General features: G+C 44.2%; 1 protein-coding gene across 1 annotated transcript in view; it reads right to left on the bottom strand.

Moving 5' to 3' along the window:
* The window catches only part of TELO2 (telomere maintenance 2), a 34,181-nt gene extending 12,072 nt beyond the window's left edge, over positions 1–22,109 (bottom strand). The window contains exons 1-14 of the mRNA XM_018561211.1: positions 22,100–22,109; positions 19,454–19,579; positions 19,014–19,098; positions 18,052–18,399; positions 15,468–15,748; positions 14,915–14,983; positions 4,953–5,100; positions 4,152–4,254; positions 3,999–4,067; positions 965–1,106; positions 733–869; positions 506–606; positions 338–421; positions 53–155 (exon numbers count right to left, since the gene is read on the bottom strand). Of these exons, the coding sequence (XP_018416713.1) occupies positions 53–155; positions 338–421; positions 506–606; positions 733–869; positions 965–1,106; positions 3,999–4,067; positions 4,152–4,254; positions 4,953–5,100; positions 14,915–14,983; positions 15,468–15,748; positions 18,052–18,399; positions 19,014–19,098; positions 19,454–19,579; positions 22,100–22,109 (1,806 nt within the window). The remainder of the gene's footprint in view (positions 1–52; positions 156–337; positions 422–505; positions 607–732; positions 870–964; positions 1,107–3,998; positions 4,068–4,151; positions 4,255–4,952; positions 5,101–14,914; positions 14,984–15,467; positions 15,749–18,051; positions 18,400–19,013; positions 19,099–19,453; positions 19,580–22,099) is intronic.
* Between the last annotated feature and the right edge of the window lie 3,790 nt (positions 22,110–25,899).

Genomic DNA, 25,899 nt, shown 5'->3' with positions numbered 1-25,899 from the left:
AGTCCTCCCCCCCCCCCCCCCCCCCCAGTGCTCCTTCCTCTGTCCCAGCCACTGCAAAATTCAAGGTTTGGGGGCATGTAGAAGAGGAGCTGCAGGGAAACAGGTTTAGGCCTCTTCTAAGGCTGATGGTGGGCTCAGAACTAGCATTGCACCTCCTACAATAAATGGCGCAGGCAATGCCACTGCAATTTCACACCCTTCCTGAACCACAAATATAAACCCAACAAGCAAGTACCCTTCAATATAAAAATGATCTGACTGATTTCTACAAAACACAGGTTCTAATTGTTCTTATCAGCTGCTTCAATAGCAGATGGGCTTACAATGAAAGACTCACCTATCCAGTTCTGATTCTGACCCAGTATCGGTTTTGGGTTCTTCCTGGTGTTTCACTTCCTTCTTAGAGGCTGGGACTGCAGAACTAGAAGGACAACATACCATGCATTACAAAGTTCTATATAACAAGAGACACACACAGTCTGAAGCATCCTTTAAATCTACTGACCTCGCAGATGAAGTCTTCACAGGATCTGGAGGGTCTGACGGACAGATACATGGAGGGGTTAGTAGTGACTTCAAATCTCTGATGTCATCGTCCGCCTCATACTGCAGAATGTTTGTGTACGTTAGATGGGCTGCCACACTTAACCTTTAAAGCCCAACTCCCAGAAGAAGATGGAGGTGCACACAATGAGAAAGAACCTTGTCCAATGACTAGACCATAGGACCTACCTGAAAAGAAAGACTGGGACCTTCAGGATCGATTTGTCGGCTCAGGCACTCCGCGACTACCATTCCCAAACACCTGACTGGAGGAAGAGAACTGTCCAGGTATAGACGAGTGCCAGAGGTCAGAGCATGCAGAAGCTCTGTGCATGAGAGACAAGACAGGAGTTGGTAGAAGGGGAAAAAAAAGAAACATGTTGTTACAGGAATACTACTACCATGCCGTACAGCCTCCTACCTTGTTTGCAACCCTCCAGTTCCTGTTTGTTCAGAAGACTTATGCAGATGAAGATACAACGACTGAGATGCAGCATTTGGGGGTAAGGCGAGTGTTTTACCATGCTACCCGATGACCAAACTTCCAGAAGCTCCCCGAAAACCTGTCAGAAGAACACACAGTCATTTACATTCTACCTCACCACCACTCATCACAGTCCTGATCAGGTCTATACACTACTTCTCCACTCATATCACAGTCCTTAATATCTGGTCTATATACTACCTCCCCACTCATATCACAGTCCTTAATATCTGCTCTATATACTACCTCCCCACTCATATCACCATCCTGATTATCTGGTCTATATACTACCTCCCCACTCATATCACAGTCCTTAATATCAGGTGTATATACTACCTCCCCACTCATATCACCGTCTTGAATATCTGGTCTATATACTACCTCCCCACTCATATCACAGTCCTTAATATCTGCTCTATATACTACCTCCCCACTCATATCACCGTCCTGAATATCTGGTCTATATACTACCTCCCCATTCATATCACCGTCCTTAATATCTGCTCTATATACAGGTGAAACTTGAATAATTAGAATATTGTGCAAAAGTTCATTTATTTCACTAATGCAACTTAAAAGGTGAAACTAATATATGAGATAGGCTCATTACATGCAAAGCAAGATAGTTCAAGCCGTGATTTGTCATAATTGTGATGATTATGGCTTACAGCTCATGAAAACCCCAAATCCACAATCTCAGAAAATTAGAATATTGTGAAAAGGTGCAATATTCTAGGCTCAAAGTGTCCCACTCTAATCAGCTAATGAAGCCATAACACCTGCAAAGGGTTCCTGAGCCTTTAAATGGTCTCTCAGTCTGGTTCAGTAGGAATCACAATCATAGGAAAGACTGCTGACCTGACAGTTGTGCAGAAAACCATCATTGACACCCTCCATAAGGAGGGAAAGCCTCAAAAGGTAATTGCAAAAGAAGTTGGATGTTCCCAAAGTGCTGTATCAAAGCACATTAGTAGAAAGTTATGTGGAAGGGAAAAGTGTGGAAGAAAAAGGTGCACAAGCAGCAGGGATGACCGCAGCCTGGAGAGGATTGTCAGGAAAAGGCCATTCAAAAGTGTTGGGGACTTTCACAAGGAGTGGACTGAGGCTGGAGTCAGTGCATCAAGAGCCACCACACACAGACGGATCCTGGATATGGGCTTCAAATGTCGTATTCCTCTTGTCAAGCCACTCCTGAACAACAAACAACGTCAGAAGCGTCTTACCTGGGCTAAAGAAAAACAGACCTGGTCTGTTGCTCAGTGGTCCAAAGTCCTCTTTTCTGATGAGAGCAAATTTTGCATCTCATTTGGAAACCAAGGACCCAGAGTATGGAGGAAGAATGGAGAGGCACACACTGCAAGATGCTTGAAGTCCAGTGTGAAGTTTCCACAGTCTGTGTTGATTTGGGGAGCCATGTCATCTGCTGGTGTTGGTCCACTGTGCTTCATTAAGTCCAGGGTCAACGCAGCCGTCTACCAGGAGATTTTGGAGCACTTCATGCTTCCTTCCACAGACGAGCTCTATGGGGATGCTGACTTCATTTTCCAGCAGGACTTGGCACCTGCCCACACTGCCAAAAGCACCAAAACCTGGTTCAGTGGGATTACTGTGCTTGATTGGCCAGCAAACTCGCCTGACCTGAACCGCACAGAGAATCTATGGGGCATTGCCAAGAGAAAGATGAGAGACATGAGACCGAACAATGCAGAAGAGCTGAAGGCCGCTATTGAAGCATCCTGGTCTTCCATAATACCTCAGCAGTGCCACAGGCTGATAGCTTCCATGCCACGCCACATTGAGGCAGTAATTGCTGCAAAGGGGGCCCAAACCAAGTACTGACTACATATGCATGCTTATACTTTTCAGAGGTCCGATATTGTTCTATGTACAATCCTTGTTTTATTGATTGCATGTAATATTCTAATTTTCTGAGATTGTGGATTTGGGGTTTTCATGAGCTGTAAGCCATAATCATCACAATTATGACACATCACAGCTTGAACTATCTTGCTTTGCATGTAATGAGTCTATCTCATATATTAGTTTCACCTTTTAAGTTGCATTAGTGAAATAAATGAACTTTTGCACGATATTCTAATTATTCGAGTTTCACCTGTACTACCTCCCCACTCATATCACAGTCCCTAATATCTGGTCTATATACTACATCCTCACTCATATCACAGTCCTTAATATCTGGTCTATACACTACCTCCCCACTCATATCACAGTCCTTAATATCTGGTCTATATACTACCTCCCCACTCATATCACAGTCCTGAATATCTGGTCTAAATACTACCTAAAAAAAAACGGCAACCATAAGTCAATTTATAACTAGGCTTAAAAGCAAGGTGCACATGGAAGGGCTTGCAACAGTAGAAAACACAGACATTTCCCAGCATGCTCACCGGCTAGCCTGCAACAAAACAAATGACACTAACAGTATGCGTTAACAGAGGTTTTAGTTGCACAACTTTTGCAAAATATGTGGAAGCCGCACAGCCTCATCAAGGCCCCTCTGTGTAGTGTGCTCCTAACTAATTTTCGGGAGTCTCCATATTGGAGCACATAAAGCAGTAGATGAATTGAATGCAGGTTCACCTGAAGGGAGCCCACTCCTCCTTAAAGACATAGGGACACACTGGAGGCCCAGCACATAATGTAAGCTGAAGTCCCCAGAGCACCCCCACACCCAATACAGCCAAGCTAAACAAAACACCGCAACCACAAGCCAATTTATACCCGGCCTTAAAAGCAAGGTGCACATGGAAGGGTTTGCAACAGTCCAAGTTTAAACTGGTCTGAAATACAGGGATGTAAATAAAACAGAATAGTTTTACTGAATGTCATTAGTCTGTTGATGAGGAAGGGATGGAGAAATGCAACTTCAACTCAAAAGATGCATTAACTACACTGTAGGTATATTCTTAATTTGCAACATAAAAAAATATCCACTACTCATACCCACCTTCACCAACAATGTCCGCCGACTATTTTCCATGGCCAGATATCCCAGAATCGTTTGCAGCATCTCATTCTGCGCGGGAACAAGAAAAGAACCAATTTACATACCATTACCACCGTGATCAGAATGAGTGCCTAGCTTTACTTTTAGATTTACCTTGTAACCATACTGCAGGAACAGCAGCTTCTGTGTGAGAATGAACTGGGTCTTCTTATTTTTCAAAACCAGATCTCCCAATAACTGGGAAAGAGCAGAAGGTCTAAGAATGACACAGGAGGTATATAATAAAGATCGGAGCAATGCAACAAGGTGCAGAGTGTATAGCAGATTAAAGCCAAACTCTGGGCAGATATTAAACAAAAAAAAACACAACAGTTAATGCAACTCGTGTATTTATCAAATAATTCATGAAATATATATGTTTTAAAGTGTATATCCGCTTTTGTGAGAACATCTACTTTAGAACTGTTCCATGTTCTCACTCATGTTGCATGGCTGAAAAAATTAAATTTGCTGCTTACATTTTACTTTTTCTCTAAACTGAATTTCCCTCTGAAATGCACAGGGGTGGGAAGTCACATCAGATCTGTGCTGTCCGATCTCATCATCAGTTGTAAACTAGATCTGAATACTGTCTGCCCTAACAAAGATTTCATGATATAGCAGTGCGCAAAGAAACCAGTATAACTGGGAGGAACCTATGCATTCACTTATAAACTCTTTTGTAGAATTAAGAAACCTCGGCACTCCAGCTGCGCTGAGACTACAAATCGCTTCATCCCTCTGCCTCTGGGAGTCATGCCTGTGGCTATCAGAGTCTTGCAATGCCTCATGGGTCTTGTGGTTCCACAACAGCTGGAGTGCTGAGGTTGCCTACCCCTGTTCTATTCAATGGCGTCCCTGTTAGAATTTGAACCCAGAAACCCGGCAGGACAAGACAAAAGAGATGACATTTACCCAGGTGCCATTTGTGCAAGTCCAGTGACCACAGGCTCCATCCACCTGTCAGGAACCGACTCCACCAATCTCCAGCAAATCCTCTGCCAGATACAATCTGATTGGACCTGGGCAATCAGGCGTGGTAGCAGAACAGAAAACAGCTCCCCTGTAAATAAACAAAAAAATGTGCACCGTCTTTATTGTTACAGCACTGGTATGCATTTCAGGTCCATCAGAAACTGAAGTGAACATAAATCCTAACAGTGAACATCTCCTATTTGCGCCCTTTGCAGTGTTTGCAAAATATACCAATAAACACATTTCGGTAAGTTCAAAGATACCTATTGATCCTGCCACATATCTTGTGAGTTGATAACATCCTGTGCTCTCTGTTTGTGCTGGTCTCCTATCAGTTACATTGTTCCAAGATGTCTCCGATGACTACAGAACCCCTTCCCTCTATCTTATGGAAAATAGGGCAGGGGAAGGCATTTGTAGTCCTGTCCTAGGGTGACAGTGCAGCTGCTCCACAGATAAAGTGAAGTTAGTGAATGTTGTCATCCTGGGACAGGAAGTAGAAAATAAAAAGGGAAAAAAAAAACACTGAAAAAAGGACTAATGCAGTGACCACATTTAAAGACTGCTAAGCTGCAGGTTTTTACATTTTTAAAAAATGTACATATAAAGTTTTAGAATTTAGAAAAACAGGAAAGGAGAACTATGGGGAGAGGGAAATGCACGTCGGCTCTATTAATCGAGAACTGATGGATCACAAAGCACTGATCACTCAGTTGACTTTGTTCTCCCTGCAGAGAATGGTGGCCGTCAGTCATCACTCCTGCAGTGATTCTCCCCTCTTCTCTCTCTGTTCCTCCAGTGCTCAGTGAAGGGCCAGACAGGCGAGGGGGCGGGCTCAGCTGGCTCTAGAGAGATAGAGCCAGCTGTCAATCAGGCAGCAGGGGGGATCCCAACAATATTGTCGGGATCTGTCCTGGCTGCAGTGCGGCTCTGCACCGTCAGCATATAGCAGGCAATAGCTCTTTATATAAGGAGTTTTGGGTTACAGGGGGACATAGTTCTATTTTGGGTTACAGGGGGACATAGTTCTCTTTTGGGTTACAGGGGGACATAGTTCTCTTTTGGGTTACAGGGGGACATAGTTCTCTTTTGGGTTACAGGGGGACATAGTTCTCTTTTGGGTTACAGGGGGACAGTTCTCTTTTGGGTTACAAGGGGACATAGTTCTCTTTTGGGTTACAGGAGGACATTTTACAAATGCCAAAAAAGTTTGGCTATAGTTCTGTTCTAACTTTTGGGAAACACAGCTTTGCTGCTCTGTAAATGGCATCTAAAAACAAAATTGGAGAGCAAAACACATTCACATGAAGAAAGAATGCACGAGCAATCACATTTCTTCTCGCTCTGATAAACGGTTTTAAAAAAAACCCAAAAACACTTTAAAGTGGAACTATTATTAAAATTTACACTTTACAGGACTCAATATGACTGTTAAAACTATGAAATCACATATAGGGAAATATGTATGTTTGTAAGCCTAAATGATGATTGTTTTTCAATATTTTAATCTATCCAAGTTTGGAGTTGCAGTTTTGACTAGGGGTGCACAGATACTTTTCGAGTACCAGTGCAGATACTTGGCATTTCCATGAGAACTACCAGGGTTGCAGCTGGGACCTGGCTCTGGCCCTCCCCCATTGTCCTGAAATCATTAGTCTGTATTGTTTTAGAAAAACTGTCACATGACAATAAACAAAAATGTATCAGTACTCATACTTGTAAGTACTCGGCAAGTACCAGTACTCGTACTCGCAAAACTGGTATGTGTGCATCACTTTATTTATATTTATAAAAACAAAATCCTACATTAAAACCGAGATGTACAAATCCCGGGAGCTCCGTGTGCTCCTTACAGATGACAGCGGCCTCCTAATTTTTTAATTTTTCTCTAGTCTAGTCTTGGAGCTCAAAGGTATCGGTACATGTACTCGTACTTGTACCGAGTACTGTACTTGGTATCTGTGCAACCCTAGTTTTGACTGTGCTGCTGATTTTGAGTTAGAATTGGTAATCAATCAGTAAGCCTGACAGGCAAACCTAAGTATAGTTTGAAACAGTTGTTAGGTATGCCCAAAATGGGATTGAAGGAAAACACATTACTCAGGATGAAACGCCCTTATGCTAATGAGATTGACTTTTTTTTTTTTTCATATTAAATGTTTATTAAAGATTTTCAAAATATAACAAAAAACACACATACAATACATTAAGCACACATTAAGACAATCACATTACATACGATATCTAAGGTAAAAGGGGGGACAAGAGACGCAGGGATACGTTTCTCTTTTGGGTTACAGGGGGACATAGTTCTCTTTTGGGTTACAGGGGGACATAGTTCTCTTTTGGGTTACAGGGGGACATAGTTCTCTTTTGGGTTACAGGGGGACATAGTTCTCTTTTGGGTTACAGGGGGACATAGTTCTCTTTTGGGTTACAGGGGGACATAGTTCTCTTTTGGGTTACAGGGGGACATAGTTCTCTTTTGGGTTACAGGGGGACATAGTTCTCTTTTGGGTTACAGGGGGACATAGTTCTCTTTTGGGTTACAGGGGGACATAGTTCTCTTTTGGGTTACAGGGGGACATAGTTCTCTTTTGGGTTACAGGGGGACATAGTTCTCTTTTGGGTTACAGGGGGACATAGTTCTCTTTTGGGTTACAGGGGGACATAGTTCTCTTTTGGGTTACAGGGGGACATAGTTCTCTTTTGGGTTACAGGGGGACATAGTTCTCTTTTGGGTTACAGGGGGACATAGTTCTCTTTTGGGTTACAGGGGGACATAGTTCTCTTTTGGGTTACAGGGGGACATAGTTCTCTTTTGGGTTACAGGGGGACATAGTTCTCTTTTGGGTTACAGGGGGACATAGTTCTCTTTTGGGTTACAGGGGGACATAGTTCTCTTTTGGGTTACAGGGGGACATAGTTCTCTTTTGGGTTACAGGGGGACATAGTTCTCTTTTGGGTTACAGGGGGACATAGTTCTCTTTTGGGTTACAGGGGGACATAGTTCTCTTTTGGGTTACAGGGGGACATAGTTCTCTTTTGGGTTACAGGGGGACATAGTTCTCTTTTGGGTTACAGGGGGACATAGTTCTCTTTTGGGTTACAGGGGGACATAGTTCTCTTTTGGGTTACAGGGGGACATAGTTCTCTTTTGGGTTACAGGGGGACATAGTTCTCTTTTGGGTTACAGGGGGACATAGTTCTCTTTTGGGTTACAGGGGGACATAGTTCTCTTTTGGGTTACAGGGGGACATAGTTCTCTTTTGGGTTACAGGGGGACATAGTTCTCTTTTGGGTTACAGGGGGACATAGTTCTCTTTTGGGTTACAGGGGGACATAGTTCTCTTTTGGGTTACAGGGGGACATAGTTCTCTTTTGGGTTACAGGGGGACATAGTTCTCTTTTGGGTTACAGGGGGACATAGTTCTCTTTTGGGTTACAGGGGGACATAGTTCTCTTTTGGGTTACAGGGGGACATAGTTCTCTTTTGGGTTACAGGGGGACATAGTTCTCTTTTGGGTTACAGGGGGACATAGTTCTCTTTTGGGTTACAGGGGGACATAGTTCTCTTTTGGGTTACAGGGGGACATAGTTCTCTTTTGGGTTACAGGGGGACATAGTTCTCTTTTGGGTTACAGGGGGACATAGTTCTCTTTTGGGTTACAGGGGGACATAGTTCTCTTTTGGGTTACAGGGGGACATAGTTCTCTTTTGGGTTACAGGGGGACATAGTTCTCTTTTGGGTTACAGGGGGACATAGTTCTCTTTTGGGTTACAGGGGGACATAGTTCTCTTTTGGGTTACAGGGGGACATAGTTCTCTTTTGGGTTACAGGGGGACATAGTTCTCTTTTGGGTTACAGGGGGACATAGTTCTCTTTTGGGTTACAGGGGGACATAGTTCTCTTTTGGGTTACAGGGGGACATAGTTCTCTTTTGGGTTACAGGGGGACATAGTTCTCTTTTGGGTTACAGGGGGACATAGTTCTCTTTTGGGTTACAGGGGGACATAGTTCTCTTTTGGGTTACAGGGGGACATAGTTCTCTTTTGGGTTACAGGGGGACATAGTTCTCTTTTGGGTTACAGGGGGACATAGTTCTCTTTTGGGTTACAGGGGGACATAGTTCTCTTTTGGGTTACAGGGGGACATAGTTCTCTTTTGGGTTACAGGGGGACATAGTTCTCTTTTGGGTTACAGGGGGACATAGTTCTCTTTTGGGTTACAGGGGGACATAGTTCTCTTTTGGGTTACAGGGGGACATAGTTCTCTTTTGGGTTACAGGGGGACATAGTTCTCTTTTGGGTTACAGGGGGACATAGTTCTCTTTTGGGTTACAGGGGGACATAGTTCTCTTTTGGGTTACAGGGGGACATAGTTCTCTTTTGGGTTACAGGGGGACATAGTTCTCTTTTGGGTTACAGGGGGACATAGTTCTCTTTTGGGTTACAGGGGGACATAGTTCTCTTTTGGGTTACAGGGGGACATAGTTCTCTTTTGGGTTACAGGGGGACATAGTTCTCTTTTGGGTTACAGGGGGACATAGTTCTCTTTTGGGTTACAGGGGGACATAGTTCTCTTTTGGGTTACAGGGGGACATAGTTCTCTTTTGGGTTACAGGGGGACATAGTTCTCTTTTGGGTTACAGGGGGACATAGTTCTCTTTTGGGTTACAGGGGGACATAGTTCTCTTTTGGGTTACAGGGGGACATAGTTCTCTTTTGGGTTACAGGGGGACATAGTTCTCTTTTGGGTTACAGGGGGACATAGTTCTCTTTTGGGTTACAGGGGGACATAGTTCTCTTTTGGGTTACAGGGGGACATAGTTCTCTTTTGGGTTACAGGGGGACATAGTTCTCTTTTGGGTTACAGGGGGACATAGTTCTCTTTTGGGTTACAGGGGGACATAGTTCTCTTTTGGGTTACAGGGGGACATAGTTCTCTTTTGGGTTACAGGGGGACATAGTTCTCTTTTGGGTTACAGGGGGACATAGTTCTCTTTTGGGTTACAGGGGGACATAGTTCTCTTTTGGGTTACAGGGGGACATAGTTCTCTTTTGGGTTACAGGGGGACATAGTTCTCTTTTGGGTTACAGGGGGACATAGTTCTCTTTTGGGTTACAGGGGGACATAGTTCTCTTTTGGGTTACAGGGGGACATAGTTCTCTTTTGGGTTACAGGGGGACATAGTTCTCTTTTGGGTTACAGGGGGACATAGTTCTCTTTTGGGTTACAGGGGGACATAGTTCTCTTTTGGGTTACAGGGGGACATAGTTCTCTTTTGGGTTACAGGGGGACATAGTTCTCTTTTGGGTTACAGGGGGACATAGTTCTCTTTTGGGTTACAGGGGGACATAGTTCTCTTTTGGGTTACAGGGGGACATAGTTCTCTTTTGGGTTACAGGGGGACATAGTTCTCTTTTGGGTTACAGGGGGACATAGTTCTCTTTTGGGTTACAGGGGGACATAGTTCTCTTTTGGGTTACAGGGGGACATAGTTCTCTTTTGGGTTACAGGGGGACATAGTTCTCTTTTGGGTTACAGGGGGACATAGTTCTCTTTTGGGTTACAGGGGGACATAGTTCTCTTTTGGGTTACAGGGGGACATAGTTCTCTTTTGGGTTACAGGGGGACATAGTTCTCTTTTGGGTTACAGGGGGACATAGTTCTCTTTTGGGTTACAGGGGGACATAGTTCTCTTTTGGGTTACAGGGGGACATAGTTCTCTTTTGGGTTACAGGGGGACATAGTTCTCTTTTGGGTTACAGGGGGACATAGTTCTCTTTTGGGTTACAGGGGGACATAGTTCTCTTTTGGGTTACAGGGGGACATAGTTCTCTTTTGGGTTACAGGGGGACATAGTTCTCTTTTGGGTTACAGGGGGACATAGTTCTCTTTTGGGTTACAGGGGGACATAGTTCTCTTTTGGGTTACAGGGGGACATAGTTCTCTTTTGGGTTACAGGGGGACATAGTTCTCTTTTGGGTTACAGGGGGACATAGTTCTCTTTTGGGTTACAGGGGGACATAGTTCTCTTTTGGGTTACAGGGGGACATAGTTCTCTTTTGGGTTACAGGGGGACATAGTTCTCTTTTGGGTTACAGGGGGACATAGTTCTCTTTTGGGTTACAGGGGGACATAGTTCTCTTTTGGGTTACAGGGGGACATAGTTCTCTTTTGGGTTACAGGGGGACATAGTTCTCTTTTGGGTTACAGGGGGACATAGTTCTCTTTTGGGTTACAGGGGGACATAGTTCTCTTTTGGGTTACAGGGGGACATAGTTCTCTTTTGGGTTACAGGGGGACATAGTTCTCTTTTGGGTTACAGGGGGACATAGTTCTCTTTTGGGTTACAGGGGGACATAGTTCTCTTTTGGGTTACAGGGGGACATAGTTCTCTTTTGGGTTACAGGGGGACATAGTTCTCTTTTGGGTTACAGGGGGACATAGTTCTCTTTTGGGTTACAGGGGGACATAGTTCTCTTTTGGGTTACAGGGGGACATAGTTCTCTTTTGGGTTACAGGGGGACATAGTTCTCTTTTGGGTTACAGGGGGACATAGTTCTCTTTTGGGTTACAGGGGGACATAGTTCTCTTTTGGGTTACAGGGGGACATAGTTCTCTTTTGGGTTACAGGGGGACATAGTTCTCTTTTGGGTTACAGGGGGACATAGTTCTCTTTTGGGTTACAGGGGGACATAGTTCTCTTTTGGGTTACAGGGGGACATAGTTCTCTTTTGGGTTACAGGGGGACATAGTTCTCTTTTGGGTTACAGGGGGACATAGTTCTCTTTTGGGTTACAGGGGGACATAGTTCTCTTTTGGGTTACAGGGGGACATAGTTCTCTTTTGGGTTACAGGGGGACATAGTTCTCTTTTGGGTTACAGGGGGACATAGTTCTCTTTTGGGTTACAGGGGGACATAGTTCTCTTTTGGGTTACAGGGGGACATAGTTCTCTTTTGGGTTACAGGGGGACATAGTTCTCTTTTGGGTTACAGGGGGACATAGTTCTCTTTTGGGTTACATGGGGACATAGTTCTCTTTTGGGTTACAGGGGGACAGTTCTCTTTTGGGTTACAAGGGGACATAGTTCTCTTTTGGGTTACAGGAGGACATTTTACAAATGCCAAAAAAGTTTGGCTATAGTTCTGTTCTAACTTTTGGGAAACACAGCTTTGCTGCTCTGTAAATGGCATCTAAAAACAAAATTGGAGAGCAAAACACATTCACATGAAGAAAGAATGCACGAGCAATCACATTTCTTCTCGCTCTGATAAACGGTTTTAAAAAAAACCCAAAAACACTTTAAAGTGGAACTATTATTAAAATTTACACTTTACAGGACTCAATATGACTGTTAAAACTATGAAATCACATATAGGGAAATATGTATGTTTGTAAGCCTAAATGATGATTGTTTTTCAATATTTTAATCTATCCAAGTTTGGAGTTGCAGTTTTGACTAGGGGTGCACAGATACTTTTCGAGTACCAGTGCAGATACTTGGCATTTCCATGAGAACTACCAGGGTTGCAGCTGGGACCTGGCTCTGGCCCTCCCCCATTGTCCTGAAATCATTAGTCTGTATTGTTTTAGAAAAACTGTCACATGACAATAAACAAAAATGTATCAGTACTCATACTTGTAAGTACTCGGCAAGTACCAGTACTCGTACTCGCAAAACTGGTATGTGTGCATCACTTTATTTATATTTATAAAAACAAAATCCTACATTAAAACCGAGATGTACAAATCCCGGGAGCTCCGTGTGCTCCTTACAGATGACAGCGGCCTCCTAATTTTTTAATTTTTCTCTAGTCTAGTCTTGGAGCTCAAAGGTATCGGTACATGTACTCGTACTTGTACCGAGTACTGTACTTGGTATCTGTGCAACCCTAGTTTTGACTGTGCTGCTGATTTTGAGTTAGAATTGGTAATCAATCAGTAAGCCTGACAGGCAAACCTAAGTATAGTTTGAAACAGTTGTTAGGTATGCCCAAAATGGGATTGAAGGAAAACACATTACTCAGGATGAAACGCCCTTATGCTAATGAGATTGACTTTTTTTTTTTTTCATATTAAATGTTTATTAAAGATTTTCAAAATATAACAAAAAACACACATACAATACATTAAGCATACATTAAGACAATCACATTACATACGATATCTAAGGTAAAAGGGGGGACAAGAGACGCAGGGATACAGGGGGGGGGGTTGGTCCCCTGGTCGGGGCGCTTTTGGAGTAAGCGTGGCGCAATATGCGCATTCAGGCATGTGGCAAAACAGTGCATAACAATACAGTGATGGGGCCCCTCAATGGAACTTGGCAATCATTTTACCGGAAGCGTAGTGTGTTAGGGTAAAAGACAATCGCCAGTTTTACAGAGTTACTAATTAAAAAAAAAAAATTAAATAAAATAGAATAACAGGTTTTAAAGCAGACCATATCACGCGGATAGCATTGAGACATATTCGTCCTGAGTTTTAAAGTGCAGCCATCCCGCCCAAGTCGTGTGAAAAGTGCTATATGTGTCCTTACTAAAGTGATGGAGTTCTTCCATCAGACGCAGATGGTCCACCCGTGTCAACCACTCTGCCACCGTGGGTGTTTGGTTTGAGCGCCAGTGTGTGGGGATGAGAGCTTTCGCTGCATTGAGCATAAAGGGAATTACCGATCTCTTATATGAACGCATTGAAAGGGGGTTAAGATGGAAGAGGCACAGCCAGGGGTCCATGTGTGTAGGTATACCGCTAATGGTGGAAATGAGACGGGTGACGTCCCCCCAGAACTGTTGTATGTGCGGGCAATCCCACCATAAGTGAGCATACGTGCCTTGATGAGATTGACTTTTAAGGTAAACATTCCAAAGGTTATTTTAAAGTAAAAGCATGGATAAAAGGACGGGGGATGATCCTTCAAGACACAGACACACAGAAGACAAATACCTGTTAAATACTTTTTTTTACTTACAAACCAAAGACACGTTTCTTAAGCATCTTATAGATTTTTGCTGTACGATATACTATATTTTGTAATCATCAAGCATCTTATAGACTCATTCTGTAAGATATACCATATCCTGTAATCATTTGTAACTTTGCAATTAAACACATTTTTGAATTTATGCAAGTACGGAAGCAATCTTCTCTTTCGAACTTCTTCCACCCTATGCTTCAAGAAAAGGAATATGACTTAAAAAAATCATATTTCTACAATGACATATGTCAGAAACACCAAACACATTATTTTGAATAAAAAGGAACCCATTGCATGTCTTGAATAGAACATTCTGAGTTTCCCCAGGTTTAATACATGGCACTGATAACATCACTAATAATAAACCAATCTGTTTTATACGAATATCTAAAGACATTAATACTACTGCAATTTCCCTATAAACCCCTCAAGAGAACTATGGGGTAACCTTTTTTTACAAAAGTTCCAAAAGGGTCACAGGAGGACATATACTAACCTCCTTCTGTGACCCAAAGCTCAGTATATAGCGAGCTATTGCCAACAGTATTGCCAACAATACTGTCGATATCCACCCAGCTGTGCCTGCCCTCTCCCGCATCTGTTCTTCCACTCAGCGCTGGAGGATCGGAGAGGGGAGGGGGGGAATCCCTGCGGGGAGCAGTGACTAACAGTCACCACTCTCTGTGGGGAGATGATCGGGAAGTGAGCGAGTGGCGGTATGTTTTTGCTCTCTTCCCGAATTGACAAGTCTCCTCAACAGTGACAGGAAGCCACATCCAGAAAAGAGGAGCAAACAGTATCCATTGTACTAAAATGTGGCTAATGTCTATGCACAAAGAAAGCTGCCATTCTGTGACCATTATTATTGGGTGTTATTTACTAATATGCCTCTACCGTGCTGTTTGAGTTTACTCACTTTGCCGGCCTTGCATGCAGACTTTGCCCAGAATCTGGGACACAAAATTGATAGAGCAGCCTTTCCCATCTATGAAGAAAAGAGAAAAACACATATTTAAAAACATTAACGATCCATTGATGTAGTAAATAATGAAGGCCCCTGTACTACACAGATTATGGTATATCTATTTATGTGTTGTTCTTAGCGTCAGTAATCTGGCTTTTTCATTTCAAAGTCATGAAAAAGGTTGGAGACGAGCCATGAATAAAAAAGACAGATTTACTTTCAAATAAATGTAGAGCTTATACATTCTGTTGTGGAACCACAAGTCCCATAAGGCATTGCAAGACTGACAGCCACAGGCATGACTCCCAGAGGCAGATGCATGCTGGGATTTGTAGTTAAAGCAAGGCTAGAGGGAAGGAGTTTCCCGCCCCTACTCAAGAGAGCACGTTGGCAAACCATAACAATAAAGTAATTACTAAAAAAAGTTTTGCCTGGACCTCTTCCTAAACTTAACCTTCCACAGCGGTTCCTACATAACCCACTCAAAACATGCAATTCAAGTTACCTCTTAAAGACACAGACACCATCTGCAGCACTTTCAGTATGGCATTTCCGACGCGAGGAAAGTAGTTTTGCGAATAGAAGACCGACTTGTTATGCTTTTGCAGACAGTTGGCCACGTGGTCAGGCAAGTTACAGATTTTTGCCAAGATGGCTTCATGCAAGACAGGCGTCGGAGTGGCTTCCAGCTGCTGCTCACACATCTCCCAGATGACTTCCGCCAGGGCCCCGCGCTGCACGAATTTCTCAAGAACGTGAACACAGCGATCCAGGCGAGCAGAAGGCCTTAAAGAGACAAGCAAAGAAAACAAAACAAGGTGGCTCATCTACCTGTACACTGCAGAGGTATACTGAAAGAAGAGAAAGTCAGCTATTCACACAATACTACCGCATCCTACCAGACTGACTTGCTGGTTATGTTATCCCACGTATGCATGTTCCTTTTTTTTAGTCACATGCCAAACAAAAGGGCCAAAATACCTAACTTTCTTTGGTGCTGCTGCCATAACCAAAATCTTAGGCAAGTGTTTTTGTGATCTCCAATAAAGACCAGGAGCCTTCCTCACCATTAGTGATGGGCTCGGGCGTGTTCGCAGCTCCACGTGCCGAGCCCGCCAGAAAGCTGACAGCGCCAATCACAGGTACTGAGACATTATCCCTGTCCGCAGCTGCAGAGATCGGGATATGTTTCAGTACCTGTGATTGGCACTGCGCGCGGGCTCGGCACGTGGAGCACGCCCGAGCCCATCAATACTCACCATCAGCCCACATCATGTGATCAATGCCCCAGGCTTTTGGTTATATGAACAACACTAGAGGGAGCAGCAAGATTTTTCCAGGAAACCTATTTCTGTCTGTTACTCTCTATCTATCCCAACTATACTCTCACATACGTTGAAGTTGAAGTTGAACTTTAAAAATGTATCTATCCAACTTTTTTAGTGGGGATTAAGTGGGGAAGGATTAGAATCTCTTTAATGCTTTCCACTGCTGTTATAGAGATGCCTGTGCCATTGGCCTTAGATTCACATCTGAGCTGCTTCCCTCACCTCACAAGTCTGTGGGAATAAAAAAGCAGCTTGAAGCAGATCAAATGCAAATCATGAGGTCAAATGCAGGTAAAATGAACTCAGAACGATCCCAGAAGCATCTCAAGCTTAATGCAGACAGCATCTAGAAGCAAGCTGTGCCCATTGACACAAGCCCGAAACCCCTGGACACCGCCCCCTACTATCACAGTGAGAACTGTGTCGCCAGACAGGAAGTAAGGGAAACATTTTGAATGGATGTACACTTTAAAGGAGAACTATGGGGTTAAGTCTTTTCCCCATAGTTCTCCTTAGGGTAACGGGAGGACACAAACTAGCGTCCTCCCGTCACCCTAGGCTCAGTATACCGCAAGCTGCAGCTCGCGGTATACTGAGACGCCGCAGCTGAAGCGGATCCCGACAATTATGTCTGGATCCGCCCAGCTGCATGACTGACAGCTGGCTCTGGCTATCTAGAGGCAGAGCCAGCTGTACTCGCCCCCTCCCCGTCCGTTCCGCCAGTCAGCGCTGGAATCCAGCCCCTTCCCTGTCACGGCAGAGAGCCGTGACAGGATCGAGAGGTGTGCGAACGCCGGTATGTGTTCGCTCACCTCCCGATCTACTGAGCCGACCTGTGACAGTCTCATTGTCACAGGTCAGCTGGAACTATGAGGTGAGTGGAAAGCACTCACCTCATAGTTCTCCTTTAAGGATCACTTTTTCAGCTGACTCAGGTTTTTGTCCCATAACCCACTATGAATGAACCTTCTTCTTTAACATTTCTCCTGCCTAATGGAGAGCGGGTGGGTGCTTGGCAGCTTACAGGAAACCTGTAGGATGGAAACATGGGGCTACCACTGTTTTGGAAAATGCATGGTCCAGGGCTGTTATGCAGATTCTTGCTTTGCCATTGCACACCAGCAGCTGTGCGTTCAGTGCAGCGTGCGGATGTAAACCGACCCTTATGACTGGTTCACACCATCTGTGTTGTGACCGTTGTGGCCGTTTTTTCCAGCAAAGCCTGAACGCAAGACAGGACAATTTACCTCGTCATGGATGGGCTTAGCTCACACCACTGCGTTCTGGTGGCGTAGGATGTACTTCCTCAATGCACTGACACCATTTCACTCAGCCCTGTGAATATGTACTTCATGGTGTCACCGCTCTCACAGAGCCTGCTGTCTGAACTTCAACTCAATACCTGAACAAGGTAACATCATCATTGCTTGCTGGAAGCAATGCATGATGGGCTATGTAGTCCCATTGCCTCACATCAAGCAGCAGGGAAACAGACACAAAGCACACTGGGAATCCAGGAAGATGATAATAGTGATAGCCAGACGGAAGGAAGCACTCACTACATAAAAGGGATTTTGTCAAGTAAGCTTTGATTGCATTATGAAAAACAACTCTAGTATGTATTCCTATTACAGTGCTGATGTCATAACAGGAGAGGATATGCTGGGACTTTACAACTCCTTTAATGACAGGTTCTCACTAACTCATGCTCCTATAGCGTAATACGACTAACCCAACAACTACCATTACTTAGACACTCACCCTGTTTGCCCCAAACTGTCCATCAGCACCAGGAAGGCTTGGTCTGCAGGGCCCTCCAGGAAGAAACTGTCCCACAGGTCCAAATATTTTGACGTCAGAAGGTCCATCCACTGGGGGCCCATTTTAGCCACCAAAAACCTAAGAAAAGGGGTGTAATGTGTTCTATAGAATTCAGCCATCTCCTGTGCCGTTGCTGGATTCTCACCCTGGCCAAGGTAACGCTTGGTGCTGGTCAGGATATCCACCAATCTATCGCCATCTGAGATATTCGACAGGTCAGTGAGAGCATCAGAGACCGCTGTGCGCACCGACAGAACGTCCTGATCCATTCTATACGGGCTCTGCAACCTAGAACATGAAACACAGGGAGTTAGGGGGTGAGTGAGGTTAAAGCTGACCTAGTATCAGATGGTAGATGTAAACACAATCACTAAAATCTCATAAAGGTCTTAACTCCATCATGTCATTTCAAATGTCAATTTCAATATCTTTAAAGCGCAAACAAAAAAAATGTACCCTTGCTGACCCCCTCTGGGCTGCTAGACCAGTCCCAGCAGCCTCTTCTCCCCTGGGCTATAGCAGTCTAAGGACCGCTGACATCATAACGTAAAATGCAAGTTTCAAAGACCTGTATTAGACATGATGACACCTGGGGGAGGGCAGCACTGACCGCCAGGGGATCAGGTGAGTAAATCTGCTTTACTCCAGTCCCCTGGACATAAATGAGCACTTAAGGAAGAACTCTGGGCAAAAGTGTTCTTATCCCTTGCAGTGGGGCGACTCCGGCACTGTAAGGGTTAAGTGCTTATTGTTATCTAGGTGCAACAAAAAAAGTTAGACTCGCCCAAACAGCTGAACTGGCTCCCTGCTTCTCCAGTCCCCTCCTATGCTGTATCAATGGAATGGTCCTCAGCGTCATCATGTCTATACAATGTGTATGGAACATGATGCTTTCCCCTTACCTGGGGGGTGGTGTGGAGAGGCTCCAGGACCCAGTCTGAGACCAAGCTGGCTCTGAAGATAAGGTGAGCATAACTTTATTATCACCTAGACAAAAATTAGCACTTAACCCTTGCAGTGCAGCAGTAGCCCTACTTCAAGGGTACTTTTTTTGTTTGCCTATCGGTGGGCTATAAATTTGCAGCTTTGATTCAAAATACCAGTGTGTTTACTAATAATATAATCCACATAGTGTTACCCGGCGTCCTCTTCTGTAACAGTAGATCACAATTCCTCTACCCAAACGTATTCTGTCAATAGCAGGCGGGTATTAGGCAAACCCAATAGTGACATCAGAACTCAACCCTCCTGATTGGAACTTGTGTTCTCGGTCTCCGTGCACTAACCACGTTCTGTGGGAGAGCCAAGCCTCGTTCTGGGACTTCCGCATAGATCACATTACCTTCCAAGAGCCAAGCCTCATTCTGGTACCTCAAGCAGATCACCTGACCTTCTAAGAGCCAAGCCTCATTCTGGTACCTCAAGCAGATCACCTGACCTACTAAGAGCCGAGCCTCATTCTGGGTACCTCAAACAGATCACATGACCTTCCGAGAGCAAAGCCTCTCTGGGGACCGTTCCACAGCTCAAGTGACTGCAAAGCAGATGTATACATTGTAGAATTGAAGATACCCTGTGCCCATATTATTAAAGTGACAGTAAACTGAGGAGTTAAATCTTCAAAATGCATTCAAGTACCTATTAACATACATTTATCTTATTTGTGTATCACTCGGCCGTAGATCCTCAAATCATCTCTGAATTGGTGCTGACACTGTCCTTCCTTTTGGAGGGTGGCTACTTTTGTTCCCCATGGTCCTTGTGTGTTTAAAGTAGTCACCGATCCAAGCTTGCTGTTGTGATTCGTCATTTGAGTCATTGATCCGCAAAAAGTATGGAAGCTAGAGGTTCAGCATGACAGCCAGACAACTCCTTTCAGCCATTTGTTAAGAGGGAGAAGAAGGCCTGTGAAAGTTCCACTTGGTGCTCACACAAGGCCGAGAACTGCCTGTCCATCCACTGTGACAGCAGTGGCACCTCAATGTCACATGGGAGGAGGCACAGTTAATTACATGATCCACCCACACCTGGAAGTATCTGGTATTTTCTTTCCTCCTGGTGGCTGAGCAGTGAGGGAACAAAGGAAAAGGGCAGAAATTGCATCTAGGCTACCTGGCATTAAAGTAATTATATTGGATAAAGCACAGGGATGCTTTAACCCTTTCGCTGCCAATGCTTTTTTTTTTTTTTTGCATTTTGTTATAATCCACATTTTAGGCCTGAAAATTGCTTAAAACCTCCAATAATTATATATTGTCTGAAAGCAAACCCAGCAGACCCCGTAGAATAAAATGGTGGCAGCAGCAAATTTTCACGTCGCATGATATTAGCGAAACTCTTTATCAAACCCAAAATTTCAGTAATCCTCTTTAAAGTATAAATAAACCCTTGTGTGTTTTTGCGCATATATCTACGGCTAGCAAGCCATGGATATATGCAAAAACATTTTTAAAAATGTAAAGGGTTAAAACTTACCTGTGTCTCCGCCACACACTACCATCTGAAGATTCTCAGGCGGCCACAAAGGATCATGGGGCAGGCACATGCGCAGTACAGATCTTCGGATGGGAATAGAGGAGAGACACAGGGTAAGTTAATGCAGGCAGCGTGCACCCGCATAGACTCCGTGGGACAGGAAGAGAGAGGAGTCAGCGCTGGATCGTAGACCGGCACCAGCGCTGGAGGGACTGCTGAAAACTACTTGAAAGAAGGAGATGATCGGATCAAGAGACATCATTTAAGGTAAATCATTACACTAGCATTGGGGGAGGGGGGGTTTTGGCTTTAATGTCACTTTACGTGTAAATTACACTTAAAGAGGACCTTCACCCATATCTTTAAAATAACAACAAACATTTAGAAATGTTTAGTAATTACAATCTACAAACACATACTTCCAGATCATTGCCGGCTTTGTAATCTTTGCATACCTTATTTTTCTTTTCCTCCCCATGCTTCTCACAGTGGCCATGTTAACTAAAGGCAGATTATTAGCTCTCCCTTTACTTCCTGGAACTCTGGCACATCTGACTAGGACCATGCACATCATCTCAGGGGAGGAAAATGTCTTTCCCTTAGATCTCATGAGATCACAGATGAGGTTTCCCAGCAATGTACTGCTGATGTAATCTTCCCAGGAGGGAACACTTGGGCACAGGCTGCATCACTAATGCCCAAAAGGATCAGGAACTCTATTTGTAAGTAAATGAAAAACAAGTTTCTTTAACTAACGAATGTAAGATGATTTGAATCAGCATGCAGAGCTGCATGCTGATGTGATGTTTAGTGAAAGGGGGTAAAGTCCTCTTTAAGTTAATTTTAGTGCATATAAAAATATAATAAACCATTTTTGTAAAATATCAAATATAAGGTTATGCTGAGTAAATAGATACCCAACATGCCAAGCTTTAAAATTGTGTGTGCCCGTGAAACTGCAGCAAAATACGGTACCCCAAATTGTCCATAGGCAATTATTTAAAAGCCTGTACAGGTCATCAGTTTAGAGTTAATCGTGAATATTGGCCCTAGAATCATTGCTCTCACTCTGGCACACGTGGCGATACCCAACATGTGTAGTAGCGCAATCGTCTTTTCCTTCGTAGGTAGGCGCACCCGACACGTGTTTACATTAGTATGCATATGTCGGCGGGAGACTAAAAAAATATTTTCAATTTTTTTTATATGTATTTTTTTAGTTTTTTTAAATTAACTTAATTGGAATAATATAGGAGGGCTTACAAGCCCCCTATGTGATAGCACATTGAACGTGACAGGTACTGTTTAAAAGGGACATTAGGGGGTCTGTTAGACCCCCTACTGTCACCTTTCCACTTCAAAGAAGCTATTCAATCATAGATCGGGCTTGAATAGCTTCTTCCCTGGCTTCTCTAGTCAGGGAATGGCAGCTGAGGAGCCGGAAGTGATGCAATCTGCGTCGCTTCTGGCTTCATCCAGCAGGGAGGAGATGTTTGTTGGTCTCTCTTCTCACCGACACCCATGATGCTGGTCCCTAGGCCCACAGGAGGGTCAGTAGAGACTGGGAAGCAAGGTGGGAGTGTAGGGCTGGGGGGATTTGGTATGGGGCACTGTTCACCTGCCGGAATCACTTCCAGTGTAAAGCTGGCATTCAAATTTACAGTGGTAGAGTTCTGGTGGCTATAGCCGCTATGGTCTGTTTACAGGGGCCCGCTGCCAGCTCCGTAAGGCATAAGGAAAGGGTTAAACTGACACCCTCATGTGATCTTCCACCTCTCTATTTCTCCCACTGAATGCCCTAGGAAAGTTCTGGGTTGGACTTTACACAATGATAAGGACCCTCATCTTGTCAGGCAATTTGCCACTCATCATGGGAAGAAAAGGCGAGAGGTAAAGAGTCCAATGCTTCCTCATGCCCAGCAGTCCTGGGCACTGCACATAGCTCCAGGCAGTCAATTGAGTGACAGGGGAGAATACGGATAGAAAATTATCAGCAGTGGAAGGGACATGTTATAGGCTGAACCTGTTATTTTGCTCTGAATAAGCAGTGTATGCTGTAGATCAGGGGTGCCCATTAGGTAGATCATGATCCACCAGTAGCTCTCAAAGCTGATGCTGGTAGATCACAAAGGGTGTGAATGGCGGCCCCTTTATTCCATTTTGGTATATTTATTTAGCTGTGCACAAATCCTATCAGCCTGAGTCTGCTGAGCCAAGCTCCCTGACACCTTTCTGGTGGTTGAAGTGCTATGTATTACATCCAAGAATATTAATTTACACAGCCTGTTGCACTACACTGTTTGCAAAATACAGCAAGGTGAGCCAGGAGAGAGAGCGTTGTGAGACAGACAGGAGAGAGAAGAAAGACAGCCAGGGGAGAGATTGAGGAGAGACAGCCACGGGAGAGAGAGAGAGGAGAGACAGCCAGGGGAGAGACAGCCAAGGGAGAGAGAGAGGAGAGACAGCCAGGGGAGAGACAGCCACGGGAGGGAGAGAGGACAGACAGCCAGAGGAGAGACAGCCAAGAGAGAGAGAGGAGAGACGGCCAGGGGAGAGACAGCCAAGGGAGAGAGAGAGGAGAGACAGCCAGGGGAGAGACAGCCAAGGGAGAGAGAGAGAGAGGAGAGACAGCCAGGGGAGAGACAGCCAAAAGAGCAAAGAGAGACAGCCAGGGGAAAAAACAAGGAATGACAGCCAGGAGGATGAGCAAGGAGAGAAGGCCAGGAGAGAGAGAGAGACAGCCAGGAGAGAGAGAGAGCGAGGGAGGTTTTTTTTTCGCTGGTAGATCTCATGTAGTTCGTCATTTGAAAAGTAGATCTTGCAAAAGCTTGTACTGATTGTATTACTGACTGCAATATGTCTTTTGAGCTGTAGATGGCAGTATAGTGCAATGTTAGTCTCTCTACATGCATGCTTATCTATGATACACATGAAGTTTTCCTGTATATCCGTTTCCTTCACAATGCCATATTCATACATGTGACGTTCTCCTAAGCAAGTAAAACTTAATTCAGCATTCTTCAAGATCTCAGTTCTTCATCTAAACACATAATCAACAGATGTTCTGTTTTGGATGCCAATATGTGCAATGACAGTAGCCATACTGTCCCCACAGACCTAGTCTGTGAGGACAGTATGACTACTTGCTGACTTGGCACATCCACAGGCAGCTTAACTATTCAAGGTCCAGCTAACCATTGTGTCCATGTTTCATGTTACACCCATAATCAGCCCAACACCCCACCCTCAAACCCGAATCATGGGTTTCTTCTAAGCGTAGGTTCCTGTATACATTTTAATTCAGAGTGGCTGTGCGTGGTTCCCTCCCATTCATTCACAGATTCATTCACAGGTTCTGCAAATAAAAAGACTACATACAGCCAAGAGAGAGAGAGGAGAGACGGCCAGGGGAGAGACAGCCAAGGGAGAGAGAGAGGAGAGACAGCCAGGGGAGAGACAGCCAAAAGAGCAAAGAGAGACAGCCAGGGGAAAAAACAAGGAATGACAGCCAGGAGGATGAGCAAGGAGAGAAGGCCAGGAGAGAGAGAGAGACAGCCAGGAGAGAGAGAGAGCGAGGGAGGTTTTTTTTTCGCTGGTAGATCTCATGTAGTTCGTCATTTGAAAAGTAGATCTTGCAAAAGCTTGTACTGATTGTATTACTGACTGCAATATGTCTTTTGAGCTGTAGATGGCAGTATAGTGCAATGTTAGTCTCTCTACATGCATGCTTATCTATGATACACATGAAGTTTTCCTGTATATCCGTTTCCTTCACAATGCCATATTCATACATGTGACGTTCTCCTAAGCAAGTAAAACTTAATTCAGCATTCTTCAAGATCTCAGTTCTTCATCTAAACACATAATCAACAGATGTTCTGTTTTGGATGCCAATATGTGCAATGACAGTAGCCATACTGTCCCCACAGACCTAGTCTGTGAGGACAGTATGACTACTTGCTGACTTGGCACATCCACAGGCAGCTTAACTATTCAAGGTCCAGCTAACCATTGTGTCCATGTTTCATGTTACACCCATAATCAGCCCAACACCCCACCCTCAAACCCGAATCATGGGTTTCTTCTAAGCGTAGGTTCCTGTATACATTTTAATTCAGAGTGGCTGTGCGTGGTTCCCTCCCATTCATTCACAGATTCATTCACAGGTTCTGCAAATAAAAAGACTACAAGATTCACCTGCCACGCAGGAGACCGACTCATGGATATCAATAGAGCACAAGTTGTCAAAGTACTTGTAGTTCATAGATTACTTCCTCCAGCCCCAAATTCAAAGGTCTGTACCCCAGTGCAGACCTGGGGTTGGAGGACTGGTTTGCAGGAACCTGTACATTGCAACTGCGATTCATTGATCCTGGTTGCAATGCTTTGCAGTCTTCATATCCTATGCTCCTTGGTTCCATCTAGTGGTGGTAGTGCAATGCGAGCGGCATTCGCTCTGCTATACGCCGGGTGGAAGATTAATCAATCAGACCCTAAGTTTTTGTTTTATATTTTTTATTGCAGCTCAGTAGGAGCACATACCTGTAGGTGTCAATGATTTTCAGATCATTTATGGACAAGTGAATGAAACTCTGATACAAAACATATGCACATTTTTATAAATATGTTCTTCTTTATTAAAATGTACAATTGTTATTCCTCTCTGCTTGTATTTTAGCAAAACCCAATCAAACAGAATAAACATAACTAGAACCTGTTGGGTTAGAAAGATGGAAACTGCTATTTCTGGCTATTATTTTATGGGAAGGAAGTAACAAGTTGACAGATGCAGTGATTTATGAAGGTTGTTTACAACGTACTCAATGTGTCATATGTGGTTTACAAGTTTCTGTTCTGCGTTGGCCTTTGTTGGAAATAATGGGGATTTCCACAATACCATAATGGTGCTCCAGGCTGCCGTCATTATACGCAGGCATGGAGATTTTGAAGATAGATTGGGCTTACCTGATAAGTAGATGGATCAAGTGCAATGTATATTTTCAGGGAAGTCTTTAAACTGCCTGACCTGACGCCAGAAAGACTGAATACTGACTTTGTTATTGAAGGGACAGGCTGTGGGGGTGTCATTCTTAACTTTAAAGTGACATTAAAGTCACATTTGTTTTCCCTCCCCCCAATGTTAATGTCAGCACTTACCTTAAATGATGTCTCTTAATCCGATCTTCCTCTTCTTTCCTGTCCTTTTCAGCCTTCTCTCCAGCGCTGCTGGGGGTCTCCGATCCAGCGCTGACTCCTTTGTTCTTGCTGGCACTTCCTGTCCCATGGTGTCTGCATGCGGGTGCACGCGTCCAT

The sequence above is a fragment of the Nanorana parkeri genome, unplaced genomic scaffold (assembly GCF_000935625.1).
Source record: "Nanorana parkeri isolate BGI_ZX_2015 unplaced genomic scaffold, ASM93562v1 scaffold19, whole genome shotgun sequence".
NCBI classification, from domain to species: Eukaryota; Metazoa; Chordata; class Amphibia; order Anura; family Dicroglossidae; genus Nanorana; species Nanorana parkeri.
This window is presented reverse-complemented; position numbering and strand designations above follow the sequence as displayed.